Source organism: Pan troglodytes, chromosome 12, assembly GCF_028858775.2.
Source record: "Pan troglodytes isolate AG18354 chromosome 12, NHGRI_mPanTro3-v2.0_pri, whole genome shotgun sequence".
NCBI classification, from domain to species: Eukaryota; Metazoa; Chordata; class Mammalia; order Primates; family Hominidae; genus Pan; species Pan troglodytes.
The window spans coordinates 53934714-53958502 of NC_072410.2; the positions used below are offsets into that span (position 1 = coordinate 53934714).

Genomic DNA, 23789 nt, shown 5'->3' on the forward strand with positions numbered 1-23789 from the left:
TGATAACAAGATGCAGTTTATGGTGCTGCTGAAAGGTCCCTGTGTTTGATGCCAATAACGGGCTATTGTTCCAATAAGAACCCCATCTCTTGCTTCCTAGGGTGCTAAAATATAGCACCCATGGGAAATTAACTTATTAAGGGCAAGAAAGACACCCCTATGGTTGTCCAAACTACGACTGTGGCCATAAGCATGGAGAGAAACATATAGATCTCAGAGAAGCTTTGGAGGAAAAATGGGCAGCGTTGGTGATTAGAGTGAGGGGTGAGGGAGCTTCTACACAAGATGACACTTAGGTCTTCACAATTTTCTCAGAATCAACCCAACCCCATTGTCCAAAATAAGCTTAGCAACTTTCATTTTTGGAAACTGGGTAGAGTTCAGGCCCATCTTATTAAACCTTGGTTAATGGGCTGCTAATTTGGAAAGAGCAGTCAATCTTATGCCAGCAGGACAAGTTCACGCAGGCAACTGGGGTGGAGATTGCACAACATCGGGTGGGGATTTTACTAGCTGAGTGTGGCAGAGAATGAAACCTCAGCTGAGTGGCTGGAGAAGGTGGGGAGGAAGGGGGTGGTGGGAGGAAATGTCACTATGCCTGATATGCCCCAAACAGGGCTGGGAGACCTCCACACTTAGGAATGCCAGGCGGCCAAGATATCAGGATGTGCTCCTGCAAAAGGGCTCAGAACTGAGTCAGAATCACGTAGTACTGTGATCCAGGAAACTAACAAGAAGTCCTGGTTCTAGCCACTTCTGGAATGCTAACGAAAGCCGCTGGTGCCCTTGGATATAGATCTGGTGCATTCTCCACTACACCGAGTGTTTGTACAGCTCAGCTATTCCATATTCCTCATCTGTCCTGAAGGGTGAGCCTCAGGCAAGGTCCCATCTTTCTCCCCTCCTCTGCACATCACCTTCTCCTGTGCCTTAAACATCACCTGAATCTGCCCAGCAGGGTTCCAGTTCTGGTTCACATCATCTGTCACATAAACTATCTGCACACTCTCCTAACTGTGCTCCAGTCTCCCAAATTCCCAATCATGGGCAAAACAAAGGCTCTTTCTGTTGTAAGCCAGGGCTCTTAGAAGTGTCTATGCAAGTCCCATAGCTCAATTGGAATGGAGAGGCCCTCCCAGCCAAGCCAAGCAGAGGGGAGGGCAGAGGTGGGACACTGCAGTGGGGCAATGTACCTGTCAAAGGAGGGCCGCTCCCCAGCATCAAAAGCGTCTCTCAGCTGCTTCACCAGGTTGTCCTGCCCAGGCAGACGGAAGATGCCCTCTTCATTCCGGCCGTGCTCCAGGATGAACTCTGCACATTTCTCCACCAGGATGGGCACCAGATGGGGGCCGAATTTCTGTTCATAGGCCACAGTCTCATCCAAGCGCTGGCCAAACACTGCTGAGGAGAGAGCAAACAGAACCTGCCCGTCATTCTGTGCTTCCTTGGATGAACTATTTCTTGACTTTCTGTGTCACCTGTGACTTCACAGGTTTTATTGCAATGATACTAGACAAAATATGGGAGACAAATCACTCAGAATATTTCCTGTAGCTATAAATAGGGGCCTGTAAATTTGAGGCAGTCTTTATCAGTCTTTTTATTTTGACCCACATTTCTTACATATTTAAAATAATGGTTGGCTTTTACTGAATTCTTTTGCTAGGAATTGCACACTTTTTGTCCTTTAACCTTGACAGCAACCCCATGAGATGGTATTAATGTCACACGCACCTTACTGTTAAAGACACTGAGCCTTAGACACTTGCCAAAGTCAGGCAGCTCAGAGCATGACACAGTTGGGATTCAGGCCTAGGCAGTGAACTCCCAACAATATGCCTTAACCACGGCAGCAAGCAGGCCGTTTTGAGTTCCACTGGCGTCACAGAGTAGTAAAGCATAACACAGTATGGCATCCCCCCTTATCCACGGTCAACTGCAGTCTGAAAATATTAAATGCAAAATTCCAGAAACAAACAATTCATAAGTTTTAAATTGCATGTCATTCTGAGTAGCATGATGAAATCTCTCGCGGTCCCGCTCGGTCCAGCCTAAGATGTGAGTCATCCCTTTGTCCAGTGTATCCACGTTATATACACTACTTGCCCAGGAGTCGCGTAGTAGTTGTCTCAGTTATACTTAGTAGTTGTCTCAGTTATAAGACTGAAAAGACATAATGTGTATAGGGTTCAGTACTATCTGAGATCTCAGGCATCCACTGCGGTCTTGAAATGTATCCCCCCAAGGATAAAGAGGGACTACTGTAGTCTATCACATAGATGTTTCATCTCACTAAACCACTGTGGCATTTAAAATAATTTAGGTTGTTTACTATGTCTTAATTATAAACATTGCCACAGCAAACACGTTCATTCACCTGGCAGAGATCCTGGAATGTATGCAGTACAATGCATAATTTCTAATTAATTAACATTTGGATGCATGAACAAAAGCGTTTCATTCTTTTGAACTATTTCCTTAGGACAAATTCCCAAGTGTAGAATTACTGGGTCAAGAGGTTTGAACATTTTTATAACTTGATGGCATGCAAATTGCTTTCCAAAAATATTTTCCCAAATTACCCTGCCTCCAGCAAAGCAAGTGTGGGCCAGCTCCACCCCAGCTCTGTCTGCGTGGAGAAACTTTACTCCACAGTTTCCCCGCACCGGCAGTGTGAGAAGACAAGTTTACAAATCAGGACAACCACTGCCTATCCATTCTCCCACCAGGCTTCCATACCCTGGAGGTTCAGAAGACAGGCCGTGGCTTCTGTCCTGTCCTGCGTGACTTTCCCTCTGCCATAATCAGGGCTCTGCTGCACCCAGCACTTCAATCCCTAGGACATCCGTTTGCAAAGTCACTTGACTCTCCCCATGATTCTCTCTCTCACGTTGGTCCCCTCCATCCCATCTCGAGTTCCTGTGGATTCCACCTGTATAGAGCTGTACCAGGCTCTTGACCCTCATGTTCTTTTCCGCTCCCACCCACTACCCAGCGTAGGCCAGCCTCCTCTCTCACCTGTAACCGCTACAGTCTCTTCTCTCTATCATGTTCGAAACCCTCCTGCTGCTTGCCTTTCTAAAGCATCATTCTGCTTGAGCGCCTTTCTCTTGGTTTTCAGTACTCATCCGCTTCTCTCCCAACTGCCACAGTGATGGTTTTCAAATAGACATTTAAAGCCCTGGCAGTTCATCAGGGACTCCTCTTTCATCACATCAGGTGTTGGGAGGTGAGAGTGTGGAATCTAGAAGGAGCTGAATAGGTGGCCTCTGTATTCCCCACTACCACCAAATCTGCTTGGCTGTTGTTCGTTTCACTTATTGCATTGCGGTGAGACTGTGATTAGATACTTCTGTGGCTAAAGTTTGAGAATCAAGGCTGGCATTCCTCAAGGCTTGGCACCCACCTGCTTTCCTGGCCTGATGTCCTGCCAGGCCCCAAGAAGCAACTCACACTGACGTTTCCAAAACGTAATGCTCTGCAGTCTCCATGTCCTTGAACAGTCTCCTCCCTGTCCAGTCTGCTCTCCCCCTTCCCTGGCTGCACCAGGAGGACAAAGAGGATAAAATTCTTTTTCTCCTCCTTGGCCCCTCTCAAATGTCATCATATCTGCCATGCCTTCCTGACATCCAGATGGAGGGACTACATCCTACTCTGTGCACCGTATTGTTTCTTGAATATCCCAATCCTTCCCGCACTCTGTGATCATGATTTGTATGTACCTGTGTCATCTGCATGATTGTAAGCGCCCTGCTACTGAGAAGAGGAGGAAGGGCTGTTTTCATCCCCAATGTCTAGTGTAACCCCTGGCAAAAGGTAGACAGTCAACAAATTTTGCTGAAGGATTTAATGAATCAATTTGTCTTTAAGCAAGTATTTCACATGACTAATGGTTATTCGGCATTTCTTTAGTTTAAACACTAAAAGGAATCTCCTTGGTATATGAATTCAGCTTCCCACTAGCATGCATTGAGTGCCCTGCCATGTGCCAGCACCAGGTTCCATGGAATGGGTTGTACAGACAAGGGACATGGAAGACCTTGTTCCTGCTTTTAATGAGTTTGCCAACAAGTTATGAAAATAACATAACAGATGGACTGTCTGCCTTTGAGGGGTCACACAAAACATGGTGAGAAACAATTAGAAAATTTCAATAACCATATGGAATTAGGTTTCTATTTGTCTGTAAAAGGAGCTGGACAGATCTTTTCACCAAATTGATAGGACATGATTGAAATATTCCGACTTAAAACAGACCAGATAGCATCAGGAAAATTCTCTTTTGAGAGGTCCAGAGAGGCGCCCTTCAATGAGAGAGGCAGATGTCTCTTGGAACAGTTGAAACTCAGGCTCCAGAGGTCCACTGGACTTGATGGGGAAAGATAGCACAAACACAATGTAAGGATGTGCACAGAGAAGTCAAAGCTTTCAAATTCAAGCTCCATTTCTGAGGTCTTATAGGAGATGCTCCACCTTGCAGGTGATTTGGGGCCAAGCTCCTTCTTACACCTTAATATATGTCTAGTTCTCTAGCTTTTCTCCTCATCCCAGTCTATCAGCCTTGTCCTGCCTTCATCCTCTATTTCTCTCATGCCTCAAATGCAGCCCTTTTAATATTAATCTGACCCATACTTTTTTCTTCAACATCCCCGCCCTGCTGCTTCCTACTACCCTTTGCGTGTCTTCATCAGGCCATTGAGAACTACAAAAGACCATGCACAACCATATTGCGGAAATTTATCCTTCCAATCTCTGCAAGACATTGGTTCCAAATTTTTGCCACTCCTGTTGAGCTCCCCACCCATTCCCTCCCTTCTCTGTCTCAACAGGTGATCTTGGCTCCTCTTTCCTTCCATTATCAAATGGAGGGTTACGAGTGAACTCCCTCATCTCCAGTCCCTGCCTTTCCCATCCTTTCTCCTCTGTGTTCCTGTCTTCTCCCAGAGGAAGAAAAGGGCCCTACCTTTCATCTAGGATGATGCCTTCTTGAACTATGGGTTCCATTCCTTCCATCTCTTCCAGTACTTACTGTTTCTCTTTGTATGTTGAAATTTTCTCTTTCAATTGAAAGATCCCACGTGGGTCTAAGTCTTTGCCATTTATGAAAGAATAATCTCCCACCTCAGTTCTCATGCAAATGACCAACATTTGCCTTCCTTCTCTTTACCATATACTTGTAATAAAAATGTCTACTTCTAGAGAGATGTCTGCCCCACTTCCTCACTTATCACTCACTACTCAGCCTCTCAACCCATCACAATCTGGTTTCATTAGCCTGCACTTCTTCACTAAATCTGCTCACTAAGATTTCTAGTGCTCTCCTAATGTTCATTCCACACCCTACTTACTGATCTTCTCTGAAGACTGATGTTGTTAATTCTCCTTCCTCTTCAATACTGTCTCCCTACATTGCAATAAATCCAATCATTCCTGTTCTATGCTCATGTCACTGATGACTCCTTTCAAGTGTCTTTGACTGTGCTCCATCTTCCACCTGCTCGTTTGGTGCATCATTTCCTGGGATTCCAACTCAGGCTTCTTTTCTTCTCACTCTAGTATTCTCCTTAGGAAAGTGCATATGATTCCACACATTTAGATATCACCTATAAACTTATAACTTATTAATCTGCATATCTGGTCCAGATCTCTCTCTCTATATATATATATGTATGTATGTATATGTGTGTATATATATGTGTATATATGGATATATGTGTATATATGGATATATGTGTGTGTACATATGGATTGATAGATATAATTTATGAAAGAATAATCCCCCACCTCAGCTCTCATGCAAATGACCAACATTTGCTTTTCTCTCTTTAGTATTATACTCATAAAAAAGTGTTTTATTTTATCATTGTATATGTAGTTATATCATATCTATTTCCATCTTTTCTCTCTCTCTCTCTCTCTCTGTTTCTCCTCTATTCCCATAAGTTCAATGTCTAATGGCAATTCTCCCAGTATCTTCTCTAATCTCACTATCATCCCATCCCTAAATCACTGCTTCTCCTGTAGCCTTCCTCAAAGGCAATAGCTTCATTCCATCGTCAAGTGCCGGGTACTCTCCTAGGCACTGAAAATACAAAGCCATTAATACAAGGTGCCTGCACTTAACTAACCCAATTAGCAAAATTGTGAGCATTAGAATTATCCGCAACACTCTTCACTCTCCCCAAATAGGTTGGCACATTCTGTTTTTTTTTTTTTTGAGATGGAGTCTTGCTTTGTCATCCAGGCTAGGGTGCAGTGGCGCAATCTTGGCTCACTGAAACTTCCTTCTCCCGGGTTCAAGAGATTCTCCTGCCTAAGCCTCCTGAGTAGCTGGGACTACAGGCGCGTGCCACCACACCTGGATGATATTTTGTATTTTTAGTAGAGACGGGGTTTCACCGTGTTAGCCAGGAAGGTCTCGATCTCCTGACCTCGTGATCTGCCCACCTTGGCCTCCCAAAGTGCTGGATTAGAGGCATGAGCCACCGCGCCTGGCCTAGGTTGGTACATTCCAAATATGCTTTGAACAAGCTCCCTATTCTCACTGCTGCTGCCTATATCGTTATAATGGTTTCTTTGCAACTCTGTTTCTTGCAAATTCCTTCCACCAGAATTCACAAAGTCATTCAACAAATGTAGGCTGAGCATTTGCTGTGGGCCAGGCTCTTTGATAGCTAGAGAGTATGAAAGGATGAATGAAAAATGGTCTTTGCTTTTAAAAAATTCTCAAGAGAATGCCCTTCCTCCTACTCTCCACCTGGAAACCCAGTCTTCTGAATTTGGATGTCTTCTCAGAGAAAATTGGTCACTCTTTCCTCTACTCATAGAGCTCCCTGTGTGTTCCTCGATGTTATCACTGTCATGTAATTTTATGATGATTCATTTAAACATCCCTCTCTTCCACTGGACTGTGGACCCCTCAAAGGCAGACAGTCCATCTGGCTCAGCATCTGTTTTCAGAACCTGGTATGTGATGGACCTCAGAGAGCTGTCACTACCTGCTGCCTCCCATTCCTCCCATTCTCTGCCCCTTTTCTCTGCTCAGTACTTCCCCAAACCTATTCTTGTCAAGGAGACCAATGGCCTTTACATTTTAAAATCTGAGATGAAATTCTCTGTCTTCATCTTAACTACTCTATCAGCAGCAAGTGATACAGCAAGCCACCCCCTCCTTCTTGGGACACTTTCTCATGTGGCTTTTGGTACACCAGTCCCTCTTGGTTCTCCGTGTGTCTCATCAGATGCTTTTAGCCTCCTCTGAGGATTCTTCCTGTCCTTGCTGTCCTCTAAATGTTGGAGGGTCCCAGGGCCTCCCTTCCTCATCTGCACACTTTCTCAGAGTCTCACCACTTTAAATATCACCCATATGATGAAGACTTTGAACTTGACATCTGCAGCCTAGAAATCCGTCAAAGCTATTCTCTCAACAAGAACCAACCACTGGATGCTCTGGAGACATCAGGACCAACAGTGTCACTTCTTACATGAGAGAAAAATCATCTTTGTTTTTTTTTAGCTTGGCTAAGTCAGGTTTTGTCACTCTTAATCTCAGATCACATGAGGAGTTTGGAATCAGAAACATCCCTGGAACTCCAAAGACCTGGTCCTGAGTTATACCAGTGTCTGACCTCTGGGTCCTAATTGTCACCCCTTTGGCCATTAGCAGAGCATTTCCATCTTAATAGGTATAAATTTTCATGAATTTATTATAATAATTGTAAGTAATATAATTACCATAATGTAATTATAATATATGTAATATGATAATTATAACTATTAACCAATGTAATTAATGACATTAACTTTATGCTGAGAACTGACCCCAGATACTTTCACATGCGCTATCTCATTTAGTCCTCATGAGAACTCTACAAAGTAAATATTATTGTTCCATTTTACAGATGAGAAAACTGAGATTTGAGTCAGGAATTTTTCCCAGGTCATATTTACCCTGTGATTCTATATTCAGTGCTTTATTTCCCTTTAGAGTTTAAAGCTAATGGAATAAAAGTTCAGAGATCATAAAGTCTCAAGGGAGTTCCTCTAATGCCAGACCATGCCAGCCCATGCCAGCCCCACCTCCCCTCATACCATGTTCGCCTTGTCTCCAGTCCTCAGACCTAAAATTTTGGACCCCATCCTGAACAACCACAGAAGGGTGAGGCCTCACTACCACACTAGTAACTGCCCTAGCTCTCCCCACAATCCATCTCCACCCCTTATCCCTCAACCCCTTCCTTAGATTTGCTGGAAAACTCCAGGAAACTGGGTTGGTTTGGGGAGGTGGAAATAGAAAGAGCAACTGTCACCTCCCTCCCTACCTTGGTCCTCCTTTGTCATCACTGAAACAATCCTAAGATCAGGACAAGAGCCCCTCCCCACCCCGCCTCTAGCCCAGCCCAGGCCTCAGGGAGAGCTCCCCACCCCCATACACACTGTGCCTGCCCGCTCAGCACTGATACCTCCTTCCCAGGGTATCAGTTCCAGAAGCGCTCCCCACCCCTGACAGGAGAGGGTAGAGGCTCTGGGAAACGAGTCTTTTAGTGGAAGAAGTGAACCACAAAATAAAAAAGAAATACCTTTCTTTCGGAGCTTGGGGGTTTTCCTCCTGAAATCCCAGCAAACAAGCAGTGCCAGGGCAGGAAAGCCACAGCCCAGTTCCCACCGCGGCATCCTGGGGATGTGAGGCATGGCAGGGCCGAAGACTCACGCCTCCAATGAGCCAGCCTCAGGCCTTCCCTCCTCCCCAGACTGAAAGAACCCTCTTCTCTCACTTCCAGATCAGCACATGCTTGCAAATACTGCTCAGGTTCTGACTCCAAAAAGGAAACCATGGGATCTGTATGCACCTGCCCCAGCCCTCCCGGCCCTTCTTCCCCCAGCACTTCCCCTCCCCACTCACCTTTACACACAGGACTCCCCAGCTTTTAAACAGTGAACATAAAGCTGTCAAGGCCCGCAATAAAAATAAGTGCCTCCTTTTACTTAGCAGCTAATTGTCAACTGCCATTCAGGGGATACCTCCCAGGTGGGTTAAAAAAAATCCCACGCGGGAACCCTTACCAGCATTGTTCTATATATCAATGTGTCTGGCAGAAACACAGAATTTCACTTAGCGTTTATGAAGCCAGCCCACCATTCCCTGGAAATGCTTTCAGAGTTGCACATGGCTCCATGGGGGCCTTCAGAGATAATGATCTTGAAGGTAGTTTGTTGGGTAGACTGAGATGATTTTGTCCTCCTGATGAGCAGATACAGTAAATAGTGCAGCAACCCTATCAGACATACCCAGGAGACAGCAAACAGGCTCTCAGCATTACAGAGAGACAGGCAAGGTTGTCAGGAAGGGCCCTGGGGCTGTCTCATGCTGCCAACCCAGTGTTTATTCTCCATTCATTAATAGGCCAGGAATCACGGACTCATCTGACTCCACATTCTCTCTGCATATCAAATTCACTCCCACCCCCTGGCAATGTTGCCTCCAAAACATTGTGCAAACCTGTTTGCTTTTCTGCATCTCCACTGCCACCACCCGTGTCCAACCCACCATCTGTCCTTTCTGCCTGGACAATGGCTTGAGTTTCCTATCTGGTCTCCTGCTTTCATTCTGATCTGCCACCTCCAGCCCAATCCATTTTCCACACAGCAACTAGAATGATCTTTTAAATAGAATCTGATTTTTTCACCTTCTTCCTTGAAATCCCCAATGACTACCTATTGCTGTTAGGATGAAGACCAACATCCTTAACAAAGCTATCTCCCCTTTTATTACCCTCCCCTCACTCCAGAGCCTGTTCTTCTTTCTGTCACAGGACCTTTGCACATGCTATTCCCTGTGACTAAGACACCATTCTGCTTCCCCCTTTTCTGTCTAGTTAGCTTCTGCTGGCCTTCCAGAGTTAAGCTTAATCATCACTATTTCAAGGAAGCCTTCCTTGACCTACTTGACAAAGATATTTTTTCCCCATATGGTGTCACGTGTTTCTCCCACATGGCTATTTTCACAGTTGTAACTATGTTTTCTCTTGGCTCTTTAAAAGTAATTGCTGTGTCTTCTCCTAGCTTGTGAGCTCTTTGAGAGAAAAGACTTTGGCTTTTTTTTTCTCTCTCTCTCCTCTTTCTCTCTCTTTCTCACTGTTGTGCCCCAGTGTTAGCATAGAACTGGGCACATAGCACATATTAAAGAAAGAGTTGTTGACCAAATGAATAAATAAGTATCTGTCTGTTGTTAGGAGCTGAGGGCAGGAGAGATGAGGGAATTCATGGAAATAAGTAAATATCATCTATTTTAATATCGAATGTAGCTGGTGAGAAAGACCAGAACACATGGAATAACAATGATTGCACACCCCTCCAGGCTAAATTGTGCTGTGGATTAGGAAATCATGCTCAGAAGGGTGCAGAGAACTTAAAAGAATGAAAGGAGAAAAGAAATCCAAGGTATATAACAATTCAATATTTACATACAGTATGCTTCCTGTTGGAAAACACACAATGATGCTTAAAACACAAGATCTTCTTTTTCAAGATGGCTGACTACAAGCATTTCCAGTAATCTCATCCACTTAGAGAAACCAAGCAAGTGTGCAGACAACTGCACTTTAAATGCAGTGTTCAAGAAAGAACTTGGGAGTTCAACAAAAAAGTGAGAGGAAGCTTTGATATCCAGGAAGAAAGAAAACAGGAAAGCTGTGTGGCTGAGGCCAGCTGGGAAAGGGGAGCGAATCCCCCAAATGGGAGAGGGTGAGTGAGTGCCTTTCTGCTGTCCACTTTTCCACTGGGGAATTATACAATCCAGGCCGTAGGAGAGCACCTTGACTCTCCCACACCACGAATCTTAACCTGGGGAGTGGCAAGAAGACTATGATATGGAACTGCTCCAGGGAATGTCCTACACCCTTTTTGAAACCTGGCTGGCTGCTGTGGGACAACATTCTGGATCGGAGCTCTTACAGGCTGTGCATGGGGGAACTTGGGTGGTGCTTGCAGGACTGGGGCTTGAGCGGGGGATGAACCCTTGCAGCCTGTTCTGAGAAGCAAGTGTGGAGTGGGCTCCAGCCACTGGCATTGCAACGTGGCACACCACCATCCCAGGTCCTAAGCAAGAGGAGAGTTGTTGTGGAGGCTTGGCCTTAAGCTGAATGGCATCTCCTATGGCCTAGGACTGAGTTGTGGACTAGGTGCAGCCTGCCAGGACTGACTGGGTGGCCAAGTTGGCTGCCATAGCCAGGATGGAGGAGGGAACTTTGCTGGGACTGGGGTGTGAGACGAAAGCAAGTCTCATTCCTGTGGGCCAAAGCAGTGGCCACTGGGACAGCCCTATCCTCCCTATCCTAAGACTTCAGGACAGCAAAGGTTGCCGCTCACCAAGCATTTCACAAGCGGCCTAAGGACTTCTTCTACCCCCTAATCAAGGCTGGTGCATGCATATGCCATTGGAGGGCCTGAATACAAGCTTGTTTGGTCCAGCTCTGCCCAACTTTGCCCCCTACTCCAAGACAGAGTGTGGGATCCAGGCTCCTGGGTGTTCCACAACCCAACTACCACCTGGGTTACCCAAATACCTCTTCTGGGGAACAGCGGTCGGGCATAAATCTCCATGCTACCCCCACCGCTCGTTGTTACCTGCAAGCACCATCTACTAGCCTGGAGGCTGGCCCACACAGCCCATTGAAACTTGAAACAACGGCTAACACAAAAGCACTGTGCTTGAGAACTAGAAGAACATTTCATGACCACCTTTATACCCACTGCCCCCACCATCCTCGCTGCCCAAAAGGTCAAAAGCCCACTCACCTGCCCAGTACACCACTACTACAATCAGCATCCAGAAAAGCCCCCCACAGGCCCAAGAATCAACTTGCCTGGAACTGCCAATACAGGTGCCAGCATATGCTGCCTGAGGTCTCAAGGAGAAACACACTTGGCCCACCACTGCTACCACTGAAACCTGAAAAAGTAACCAATAACTGCACCCTAACACACTAAGGAATCCATAGATACCACTAAGGCTATTTATGACCAAGGAAATCATACAGCGTCTTCACCACTGTACACACTAAGAAGCAAAGTCAAATGGCCCTACCCAACCAACATCATAGTCACATCTTCAAGAAAAAATGTCCCCACCCCATAATGAATGTAAATTCAAAAATAAGAGGAAGTGACTATTGCTTCAGATGTGCAGAAATCAATGTAACAATACAGGAAGCACGAAAAAGCAATGTAATATGACACCCTCAAAGGAAAACAATAATTCTCTAGCAATAGCTCCTAACCAAAAAAACTTCTCAAAATCCCAGATAAAGAATCCAAAATATTGATTTTAAGGAAGCCTAATTAGATGCAAGAGAAATCTAAAATCAATACAAAGAAATCAGAAAATCAATTCGGGATATGAATGATAAATTTACCAAGAAGATAGATATCTTTTTAAAAATCCAAACAGGAATTCTAGAACAAAATACATTTATTGGAGGAATTACAGAAAACATTCAAAAGCTGCAACAGCAGACTAGACCAAGCAAAAGGCAGAATTTCAGAACCCGAATACAAGTATTCTGAAATAATCCAGCCAGGCAAAAATAAAGAAAAAAGAATAAAAAGGAATGAACAAAGTGAGTCATTTGGAACTATATAAATGAACTGATATAACAATTCTAAATACATATGCACTCAACACGGAGCATCCAGATTCATGAAACAAATATTACTGACCTAAAACTAAAAAAGAGATTGACAGCAACACAGTAATAGTGGGAACTCAACACCCCATTCTCAGCATTACCCAGATCATCTAGACAGAAAATAAATTTAAAAGTCTTAAATTAGACTTTATACCAAATGGGATGAATAGACTTTTACAGAACATTCTATATAACAATTGCAAAATATACATTCTTCTCAACAACACAGGGAACATTCTCCAAGACAGGCCATATGTCAGGCCACAAAATAAGTCTCAAAAAATTTTTAAAAAGTGAAATCATATCAAGTATCTTCTCAGACCACAGTGGAATAAAACTGGAAATCAATACCAAGAGGAACTTCAAAAACTACACAAATACATGGAAACTAAACAACATGCTACCGAATGATCACTGGGTCAAGGAAGAAATTAAGATAGAAATCTAAAAATTTTTTAAACAAATGAAAATACAAAAACATACCAAAACTTGTAGGCTACTGCAAAAGCAGTGCAAAGAGGGACGTTAATAGCATTAAATGCCTACATCAAAAAGTAGAAAGAGTACAAATTAACAACCTAACTTCAAACCTCAAGAAACTAGAAAAGCAAGAACAGACCAAACTCAAAATAAGCAGAAGAAAAGAAATAACAAAGGTCAGAGCAGAACTAAATGAAACAGAAACCAAAGAAACAATACAAGGGATCAACAAAATGAAAAGTTGGCTTTTCAAAAAGATAAACAAAATTGTTAGACTTCTAGCTAGACTAACCAAGAAAAAAAGAGATCCAAACAAATCAGAAATGAAAAAGGAGACATTACAACTAACACCATCGAAATACAAAAGATCATCAGAGATTATTATTAACAACTAGATGCCCACAAACTAGAAAACCTAGAGGAAATGGATAAATTCCTAGAAACATATACCTCCCAAGATTGAAGCAGGAAGAAATAGAAAGTCTGAAGAGACCAACAATGAGTAGTGAGATTGAATCAGTAACAATAAATCTTCCAAAAAAGAAAAACCCAGGACCAGATGGATTTACAGTTGAATTGTACCAAACATACAAAGAAGTTCTAATACCAACCCTCCTGAAACTGTCCAAAAAACTGAGAAGGAGAGAATTCTCCCTAACTCACTCTACAGGGTCAGTATCACTGTGATACCAAAACCAGACAAGGACATAACAACAACAAAAAAGAAAACTACAGACCAATATCCCTGATGAATATAGACTCAAAAATCCTCAACAAAATACTAACAAACCAAATCCAACAGCACATCAAAAAGATAACACACCATGATCAAATAAGTTTTATATCAGGAATGTAAGGATGATTCAATATACACAAATCAATAAATGTGATACATCACACAAACAGAATTAAGGCAAAAGCCATATGATCATCTCAACAGACACAGAAAAAGCATATGATAAAATTCAGCATCTGTTCAAAATAAAAATTCTCAACAAACTAGGCATAGGAGGAACGTGCCTCAAAATAATATAAGTCATATGCAACAAATGCACAGCCAACATCATACTGAATGGGAGAAAGTCAAAAGTATTCCCTCTAAGAACTGGAACAAAACAGGGATGCCAACTTTCACCATTCCTACTCAATAGAGTACTGGAAGTCCTACCCAGAGTAATCAGGCAAGAGAAAGGAATAAGTGGTATCCAAATTGGAAAAGAGGAGGTCAAATTATCCCTATTCGCTGATGATGTGATCTTATATCTAGAAAAACCTAAAGACTCCACCAAAAAACTCTTAGATCTGATAAATGCATTCAGTAAAGTTTCAGGATATAAAATCAACATACAAAAATCAGTAGCATTTCTATACACCAGTAACGATCTAGCTGAAAATAAAATCAAGAAGGCATTCTGATTTACAATAGCTTATAGAAAATAAAATACCTAGGAATATATTTAACCAAGGAGATGAAAGATCTCTACAAGGAAAACTACAGAATCACTGACAAAAGAAATTGTAAATGACACAAATAAAAAAATCCCATGCTCATGCATTGGAAAAATCATTATCATTAAAATAATCACACTACCCAAAGCAATCTACAGATTCAATGCAATTTCTATCAAAATACCAATGTCATTTCTTCACAGAACTAGAAAAAAAACCTAAAATTTATATTTAACCAAAAAAGGGCTCAAATAGCCAAAGAAACCCTAAGCAAAAAGAACAAGGCTGGAGGCATCATATTACTTGACTTCAAATTATACTACAAGGCTATGGTAACCAAAACAGCATGTCACTGGTATAAAAACAGACACATAGATCAATGGAACAGAATAGAGAACCCAGCAATAAAGCCACATATTTATAGTCAACTGACCTTTGACAAAGTCTATAAGAACATACCCTGGAGAAAAGACACCCTTTTCAATAAGTGGTTCTGGGGAAATCTGATTGCCAAATGCTGAAGAATGAAACTGGAGCCCTATCTCTCACCATATACAAAAATCAAGATGATTAAAAACTTAAATGTAAGATCTGAAACTATAAAACCTAGAATAAAGCTAGAATAAAATCAAGGGAAAACTCTTGTGGACATTGGTCTAGGCAAAGAATTCATGACTAAGGCCTCAAAAGCACAGGCCACAAAAATAAAAATAAACAAATAGGACTTAATTAAGCTAAAAAGCTTCTGTACAGCAAAAGAATCAACAGAGTGAACAGACAACCTACTAAATGGGAGAAAATAGCTGCAAACTATGCATATGATAAAGGACTAATATCCAGAATCTACAAGGAGCTCAAATAACTCAACAACAATAAAACCAAATAACCCCATTAAAAAGTGGGTAAAGGACATGAGCAGACAATTTGCAAAAGAAGACATACAAATGGCAAACATGCATACGAAAAAAATCCTCGACATTAATAATCATCAGAGAAATGCAAATAAAAACCACAATGAGATCGCACCTTATGCCACTCTGAATGGCAATTACCAAAAAGTAAAAAAATAACAGATGTCGGTCAAGATGCAGAGAAAAGAAAACACATACACTGTTGGTGGGAATGCAAATTAGCTCAACCTCTATGGAAAACAGTATGGAGATTTCTCAGAAAACTAAAAATAAAACTATCATTTGATCCAGCAATCCCACTACTGGGTATACACCCAAAGGAAAGGAAATCATTATAACAAAAAGATACCTGCACTTGTATGTTTCTCACATGATTATTACAATGGCAAAGATATGGAATCAACCTAACTGTCCATCAACAGATGATCGGATGAAGAAAATATGGTATAAACACACAATGGTATACTTACTGTTCAGCCAAAGAATAGTAAATATGACATTTCAAAGAATGAAATCATGTCTTTTGCAGCAACATCGATGGAACTAGAAGCCATTTTTAAGTGAAACAAGGCAGACACAGAAAGATATCACATGTTCTGACTTATAAGTGGGAGCTAAGTAACGTGTACACACAGACATAGAGTATGGAATTATGGACAACAGAAACTCAGAAGGATGAGGGGATGGAAGGGGGTGTATGATGAGAAATCACTTAATAGGTACAATATGTGTTATCTGGATGATGGGTACCCTAAAAGACCTGGCCACTACTACACAATCTATGCATGTAACAAATTTGCACCTGTACTCCATAAATTTATACTAATAATAATAATTTCAAAAACATAGGACCTGTTTCAGGACTTTAAAATTGGGTTGGGTAAAGGAGAACAATGTAATGCATTGTTTCCTCACTCAGCGATAGCCTGAGCAAAACCTCAGATGGCTCATCTCCGGAGGAAGAGGACAAAAGCAGGTCTGGACAGAGTGTGATGATTTGCAATTTGGACTGCTTGCTCCCTGGAGACGGGACAGGGGCCAGGTTTCAGTGTGGAGATCCAGAGAAGGCAAGCCTGCCTTACTAAAAGGAAGGAGTAGTTTAGAGGAAATGGGCAGGAGTAAGCTGAGAATGAGTTGTCAGAAGTCACAAGCCCTTAGAGAAGGGTGGCCAGAAATTAGCCCACTGATAAGAAAAAGGCTGAAACACCAATGTGCTGCCCTCTAAAGTGAGAGGAACACTCAGAGCCAGCTACAGGCAGGAGGAGCCCTGAGGAAGAAGTTGGGAATGCCGTGAAGACTATGTGGGCCATCTCTCCAGTCAAGGGAGAAAAGGAGCCCAAAAGGGGACGGCAAGCCAGAAGAGGCATCGGCTCTGCACAATTGTCACCAGAGTAACTTCTAAAATTTAAAATTAGGATTCATTCCCTAGGGTGTACAGACGGGCTACAGGTGTCTGAAAATGTTTTGCTGTCGAAGCAAAATTGTTTGTGTCTAGGTATTTTTCTGGGGAGAGTTTCTACAGCTTTCATCAGATTCTCCAAGGGAGGTCTTTGCACCATAAAGAGCTCCACCGAGACTCACCACCGACATACTTGGAGGAAGATATTATAATTATAGAGGACACAACCCATTTACTGAATAATCTCTCAGATAAGCTGATCATCATCTAGCAGAGAAGAGCCTACTGAGGGAGCTGAACATAGTGCTGCTATGGGAAAATGACTTGATTCTTTCACCCATTCGATTAATAAATCTTTATTGAGCACTGTTTAGATTCTAGGATATGGTACTGCACAAAAAAAGAGAAAAACAATTCCTGCCAAGTAGATTGAAGCTTTCGTTCCAGTGAGGGGAGTCTAGCTAGGAACAAAACAAATGAGTGAAATATTTAGCATGTTAGAAGAGGTTATGTGCCAAGGAGCAAAGCGAGGCAGAACTGAGGGGTAAGGAAGGGATCCAACGTTAAACAGAATCACAGAGGAAGGCCTACTAAGGTGATGTTTGATCAAAGACCTGAAGACGGTGAGGGACCAAGCCATGCAGCTACCTGGGGAAAGAGGATTCCCAGCGAAGGAAACAGCAAGTGCAAGGGCCTGAAGGCAGGAACACGGGTAGGATGTTTGAGGAGGCTGGTGAAGCTAGAGTGAAATGAGCACGGGAGAAGGTCAGAAGGGAAATGCGGGAGGGGAGGCGGTGGGCAGACTGTGCACTGTAAGATCATTATAAAGCCTTGACTTTTACTCTGAGTGAGAAAGGAAGCTATCGGAGAATGTTGAGCTGAGAAGAATCTTGATAAGACAGGTTTAACAGGCTCACTCTGGCCGCTCTGTCGAAAACAGACTGTAAGAAGGCAGGGGTGAATGTGTGGAGATGAGTTTCAAGGTTAGTGCTGTAATTTGACAAGAAAGGATTCCATCTCCTTTGGGGTGGTAGTAGTGAAGGTGGTGGGAAGGGGGCAGGCTCTGGTTGGAAAAAGAAAGTTTCACAAAGGGCTAGAAAGAGGTGGCAGCCACATGTCTCGGTGACTTCACAATATTTGGGAGGCATGTCTTTCCCATCTAGTCAACCCACGTTAGAGATTCTTTCCAAGTGGTAATGTGCTGTGGCAAAAGAGCCCTGGCCCTGCCCCTCACCTCCTGGGCCCACGGGACACGTCATTTGTCCCTTTAAGGCCAACATTCCCTAACTTACAAATAGGAAGAACAAATTTCTGATTTGTCCAGTGGCCTCAAATGAGACTCTATACTGTCTTAAAAATGCCCTCACATTCTGGGATCTATGATTTTGGTTAGTAACTTTAAACGTGGCTGGGCACGGTGGCTCATGCCTGTAATCCCAGCATTTTGGGAAGCCGAGGTGGTGGATCACCTAAGGTCAGGAGTTCGAGACCAGCCTGGCCAAAACAAGGTGAAACCCTGTCTTTACTAAATATACAAAAATTAGCTGGGTGTGGTGGCACATGCCTGTAATCCCAGCTGTTCAGAAGGCTGAGGTAGGAGAATCGCTCAAACCCTGGAAGTGGAGGTTGCAGTGAGCCGAGATCGTGCCAGTGCACTCCAGTCTGGGAGACAGAGTGAGACTCCATCTCAAAATAATAATAATAATAATAATCTGAGATGCTGTATCAGAGGCAACACTGTTCTTTGAATAAATAGGTGCTGTTGCACTCTGATTTCCCCTTCGCTGGACTTTCCACCGCCTACAGGACTCATGCTTGACTTGCTTCTCAGGGTGGTGGTCTCGGGGTGCGGTGAGGGTGAAATCCCCATGTGTATCATGACAGAGTACAGCAGTTCACTATGGCAAGGCTCAGCCAAGCATCACAGTAGCCACAGAATCTAGTGAAAGTACACGGATACCATTTTGACTCAGAGAGCAGGTGCATGATTAGGCAACATCCACTACCCTTGTCTATGCAGATAGCTTAAAGCACTGGACTGGAGAAAACAGAAAAGGGTGGCTCACAATCTCATAATCCAGCGCAATAAGGATGGTCACAGCTAAGATTTTCCAGCATGTGGCCTAATTATGTACCTGCAGGTCATGTGCTCCCAGAGAAACAGACAGGATAAAATCAATGCTAATGTCCCCTTTCTTGGTCCCAGACTCTTATAAAACCTCTTGGCAGTTTCTGCTCTTGGTTGCTTTGAGAAGCTAATGTATCTAACCAGCAAATCTTTCTTGGTTGTTTAACATCATTGGATACAATTTCTATTTGTAACCAAATAAATGCTGAAATGTATCAATTAAGATTCCAGGCCGGGCACGGTGGCTCACGCCTGTAATCCCAGCACTTTGGGAGGCCGAGGCGGGTGGATCACGAGGCCAGGAGATCGAGACCATCCTGGCCAACATGGTGAAACCCCGTCTCTACTAAAAAAAATACAAAAAAAGATTAGCCAGGCGTGGTGGCAGGCGCCTGTAGTCCCAGCTACTCAGGAGGCTGAGACAGGAGAATGGTGTGAACCTGGGAGGTGGAGCTTGCAGTGAGCCGAGATCACGCCACTGCACTCCATCCTGGGCGACAGACCAAGACTCCGTCTCGGAAAAAAAAAAAAAGAAAAAGATTCCATAGCAACTTGGGGAAAATGCTTAAGCCATTCTGAAAAAAGTGTGTAGATGTAAACAGTAGATGAAAGATAAACATAAAATGCCTCTGATGGAATATTTTTTCTTTACTTTCCACAAAATTATTGTGATATTCTTGAAATTTCTGAAGGAAGCTGTAGGCCAATGAAATAAATATTTAATATTCAAACTACAAAAGCCTCCCTAAATAATTTCCAAAATAACAGGCCACACAGTCAATACATAACTATATATTTAAGGTTATCTGGAGTTGACACAAGTAGGCGTGCTCCTAAAAAGTTGAAGGAAAATGTTAACTTGAGAACTCATACCTGTCGGTTTTTTCATATTTTTATAAAGGGAGAGAAACTTACTAGATTCACGTGTTTGTTAATTTCAGATAGTTTTTGCATCCGTTTTCTTTAGTCAGGACCCTCCTCAAATGTGGAAACATCACCAGGATTCCCAGAGAGCTCAAATTCTTGAGTTGTGAAACCCAGAAAAGTGTTGAATGCTGAACTCACTGTACACCTGCAAGACTTCAGACACAATTCCCGAACCTTCCCCAGTCTGATCATCCCTCTTTTGGACAGTAGCTTTATTTTCATGTGCTGACTTATGCAGCCTAACTTATGCTTTCAGCATAGCTGTTGCCATCAGTTCCCAGAACCAGGCAGACTCGTGGTGCTGCGTGAGCCAGTGCTGCTGGGTACCCAGGGTCAGCTTATCCAACCCATTCATTTTACAGATGAGAGTACTTTGGCCCAGAGAGGAGAAAGCACTACTTCCAGATATCATACACATTTACTCACTGCAAAAGACTTGCCTTCCCTCCAGTTAATTTGGAGATGGCTCTTTGAGATGACCCAGGTGCCGCAGGGGGTGGGAAGCTAGAAGCTCTGAGCCCACTTTTCCTCCACATTTGACAGAGCACTTGGCCATGGGCATGCAGAGAACTGCTTTCTGGTTGTCTCCCTTGAGCACTGCTCAAGGAGCTATCACATTGGAGCTACTTCCTACTTTCTGAGATGTCATAGGCACCTGCCCAGGAAAGCCTGCAGGGGTCCTTACCTCCACAGGGTGTGCCAGCAACTCTCCTGAGGAATTTAACCCACTCCTCCATCTCCGCCTGAGAGCTGGCCATGAGGACATAGGAGTCCTGTCCCATGCGATTCTGGTCCCATGAGGCTGGAGGAAGAATTAGCACTTGTGAAGGTCTTAGAGTGATAAGAACATGAGAGCAAGGGGAAGGGAAGGGAACCAGACCTAAATTGATGTCTTGGTTCAATGAAGCACTACCAGCCAAACAACACAAATGCATTGTTGAATTATCCTCAGTGGAACTGGATATCCGGGCACTCTTACTGAAGCTCTAACTCAACAGACAAATCATTGAACACAATGGTTTGCAATTGGCATAGCTTGGGCTGAGAGCTACTTTCATTTAAGAGGACAGAAGTCATTTCCTACCAAAAGGAAAAGGAAGTTCATGGTGCAGTTTCAGCATAGATGAGACAGGGTCAGCCCATAAAAGTTAGAAGACTTTAGATCATCACACCAATCATGGATACTTTCCTAAGCTAGTCCTGAGCTCAGTTGTGGGGGTAGGGTAGGAGATGACAACCTCAGGTGGGAGTGACAGTGAATAGATGTGTGCTTTTTTCACAAAATTGGTGCTTGGTGATCATATTTCTGCTCTCCTGGCCACACAACACCTTTCAAATGTAGGTTCTCAATACTCAGTTAATGGATACATGAAACTTGTTAGAACTTTCTTTACCATTTTCACTTCAAACCTAAGATTATAGATAGGTGTAGTGCTTCCTCGGTTGGTGTTCTCAAATGGACCAAAAAGGTGGGAGAAATTGAAGGGAACAGAGAGCAGGGAGAAAGAGACGAAGAGAAAGAATGTGGGAAAGTGAAAAAGGAAGAAAGAAGCAAGAGAGGGAAAAGGAGAGTATCAAACACAGGTCTTGGACCATGCAGTTAGTTAGTATCAGATCTGAGACTTGAACTCTAACTTCATCCGTGGACCTGCTTGCAAATGGAAATCCTCAAAGTTGGTATTTTCTTTAGTTGGTTAAAATAAAAAGGTCTTAGCGGGGACAAGAAAACAATAGTGATCCCTTTCAATTATGGGATATTAAATTTCAAAGTGCCTTCGTAAGCAGCAATCCATTCTTCTCACAATGGCAGGCCATCTCCCTCAGAGAGCTTGTTCTAGCTGAGTAGTTGTGCCTAAACCTGTATTTCCCTGTAGGGCAGGAAAAGACCTTCAAATCCCCTTTGGTTCTGGTCTCTTGGACCTATCTTAATATCACTGAGCCTCACCTTCTTTCACCCTTTGTGATAACCTGATTCTGACTCCATCTTGTCATTAGGTCATCAGCTTTTCTGACCATTAAAGCCCTGGGCATTGAGAGTATCCTGAGAACTGGATGTTTTCAGAAGTAAAATGGTAAGTTAAAAATACTCAGGGCAGAACGAAAAGACCCTCTAGGAATTGCAATATCCCTTTGAAATAGAATAAGGAGTTAGTATTATTTCCGTTTTATAGATAATAGAACTGAACCCCAGGGATGCAAAAGCACCAGTTCGTCAGTATCCAGTGAGTTGCTGCCAAACACAGGGCAAGTCTGTCGGTGTCCTTACTCCCATGAAAGATTCCACTGGCCCATATTGCTCCTAAATTTGACCTTGGACAAAATTTATCTGGTGTCTTTCCCCGCTCCGTCTCCACCATGCCTCAACTCCAGTCTACTATGTTGTTAAAACATGTCTTCTCAGTTTACCCTGATTCCTGGGAGGTCTTTTTGTTCTGTCATGAGCAACCCCACTGGGAAACACGCAGGTCTCAAGATATTCCTGAATGAAGAGGACTTCCATGGACTAACTCTTCTGGTTAGGAGAGCTGATGACCTGATGACAGGATGATTGAAAATCAGGTTGTCCCAAAGGGTGAAATAATGTGAAGCTTGATGATATTAAGATAGGTCCAAGAGACAAGAACCAAAGGGGGGTTGAAAGGTTTCTGTTGTCCTAAAAAAAAGTAAATATTTGGGCATAATTGGGGTGCTAGAACAGACTTTCATTAACAGGAATTGCCTGACATTAATACAAAGCTTATGAACAGCACCTCTGACCTCAGGCACATAATTTATCTGACTTAAACACAGCCTGTTCAACATGTGTTACCCTTTGGGCTATTTCTCTTGTTGGAAATGGACCTCTCTTCTTTTCTTAATCTGCCTAAAGAACTCCTACCCATTCTTTAAAACCCAACTCAAATGTTACCTTTTCTAGGGACCTTTCTTCCCCCTACTCCAAGTTGAGTGGGGAGTCCTTATTCTATAATCCCTTAATATCTTGTTCTTACCTCTATCGCTGCAGTAGCTAAATTATCCTGAGCAATAGTTTCCTTACCAGTACAATGGAGATATTATTTAATATGTCCAAAACTGATGCCCTTACCCCCAAACCCCTGAAAAAAACTTGCTACATGCACAAATCTCAGCAAATCCATCTTTTCCATTGTTTAGGCCAAAACTTTTGGAGTCAACATTGATTTCTTTTTCCCACATCCAATCCATTAGCAAATGAAGCCCTCCCTACCTTCAAAATGTGATCAGAAATTGCTTACTTCACAGCCCCTTCATCATTGCTATCTCTGACTTGGATTCTTGCAAAAGCCTCCTCACTGATCTCCTTGTTCTGCCCTTGCCCCCACTACTTACTTTTGTTTTCAATTCAAAAGAATTTTAAAACATGAGTTATGTCATGTCACACCTCTGCTCAAAACTTTCCCGTGGCTCGCCATCCTTCTAGCAGAAAAGCTAAAGTTCTCACATTGCCTGCAAGTGCCTATGAAATCTGTGCCCACCCCTGAGAAAATGTCCTATTCTTGTCTCCTGCCATCACTTCACTCTAACCACACTGGCCTCCTTGACCTTCCTTGAACATATGAAATAGGCTCAGAGACTTTGTACTGGCAATTTCCACTTCCTGGAATGCTCTTCCTCCAGCTGTGCTCTTAGCTGACTCCCTCATTGCCTTCAGATCTGTGCCCAAAGTTCACCTTCTTAATAACACAAACTCTGCCGGCTCTGTTCACAATAACCAATCAACCACCTCAGCCAGCACCTTCTCTCTCTTTGGTTTAATTTTCCCCATAATTGCTCTCCTATCAGAAAAACTA

At 43.1% G+C, this 23789-nt stretch overlaps 1 protein-coding gene and 1 long non-coding RNA gene across 8 annotated transcripts in view; one reads left to right on the forward strand and one right to left on the reverse strand.

The window, feature by feature from the left end:
- The window catches only part of ARHGAP25 (Rho GTPase activating protein 25), a 92171-nt gene that overhangs the window by 18101 nt on the left and 50281 nt on the right, over positions 1-23789 (reverse strand). For 4 of the 7 annotated variants that reach the window (XM_001135470.7, XM_063789023.1, XM_063789022.1 and 1 more), the window contains 2 exons: positions 20666-20782; positions 1194-1401 (listed from right to left, as the gene is read on the reverse strand). In XM_001135470.7, coding sequence (XP_001135470.1) covers positions 1194-1401; positions 20666-20782 — 325 coding nt within the window. The remainder of the gene's footprint in view (positions 1-1193; positions 1402-20665; positions 20783-23789) is intronic. The other 3 variants (XM_009442604.5, XM_063789024.1, XM_063789026.1) reach the window with 1 other exon arrangement.
- Positions 1-23789, forward strand: part of LOC129143139 (uncharacterized) — a 70890-nt gene that overhangs the window by 5062 nt on the left and 42039 nt on the right. The window lies entirely within an intron of this gene.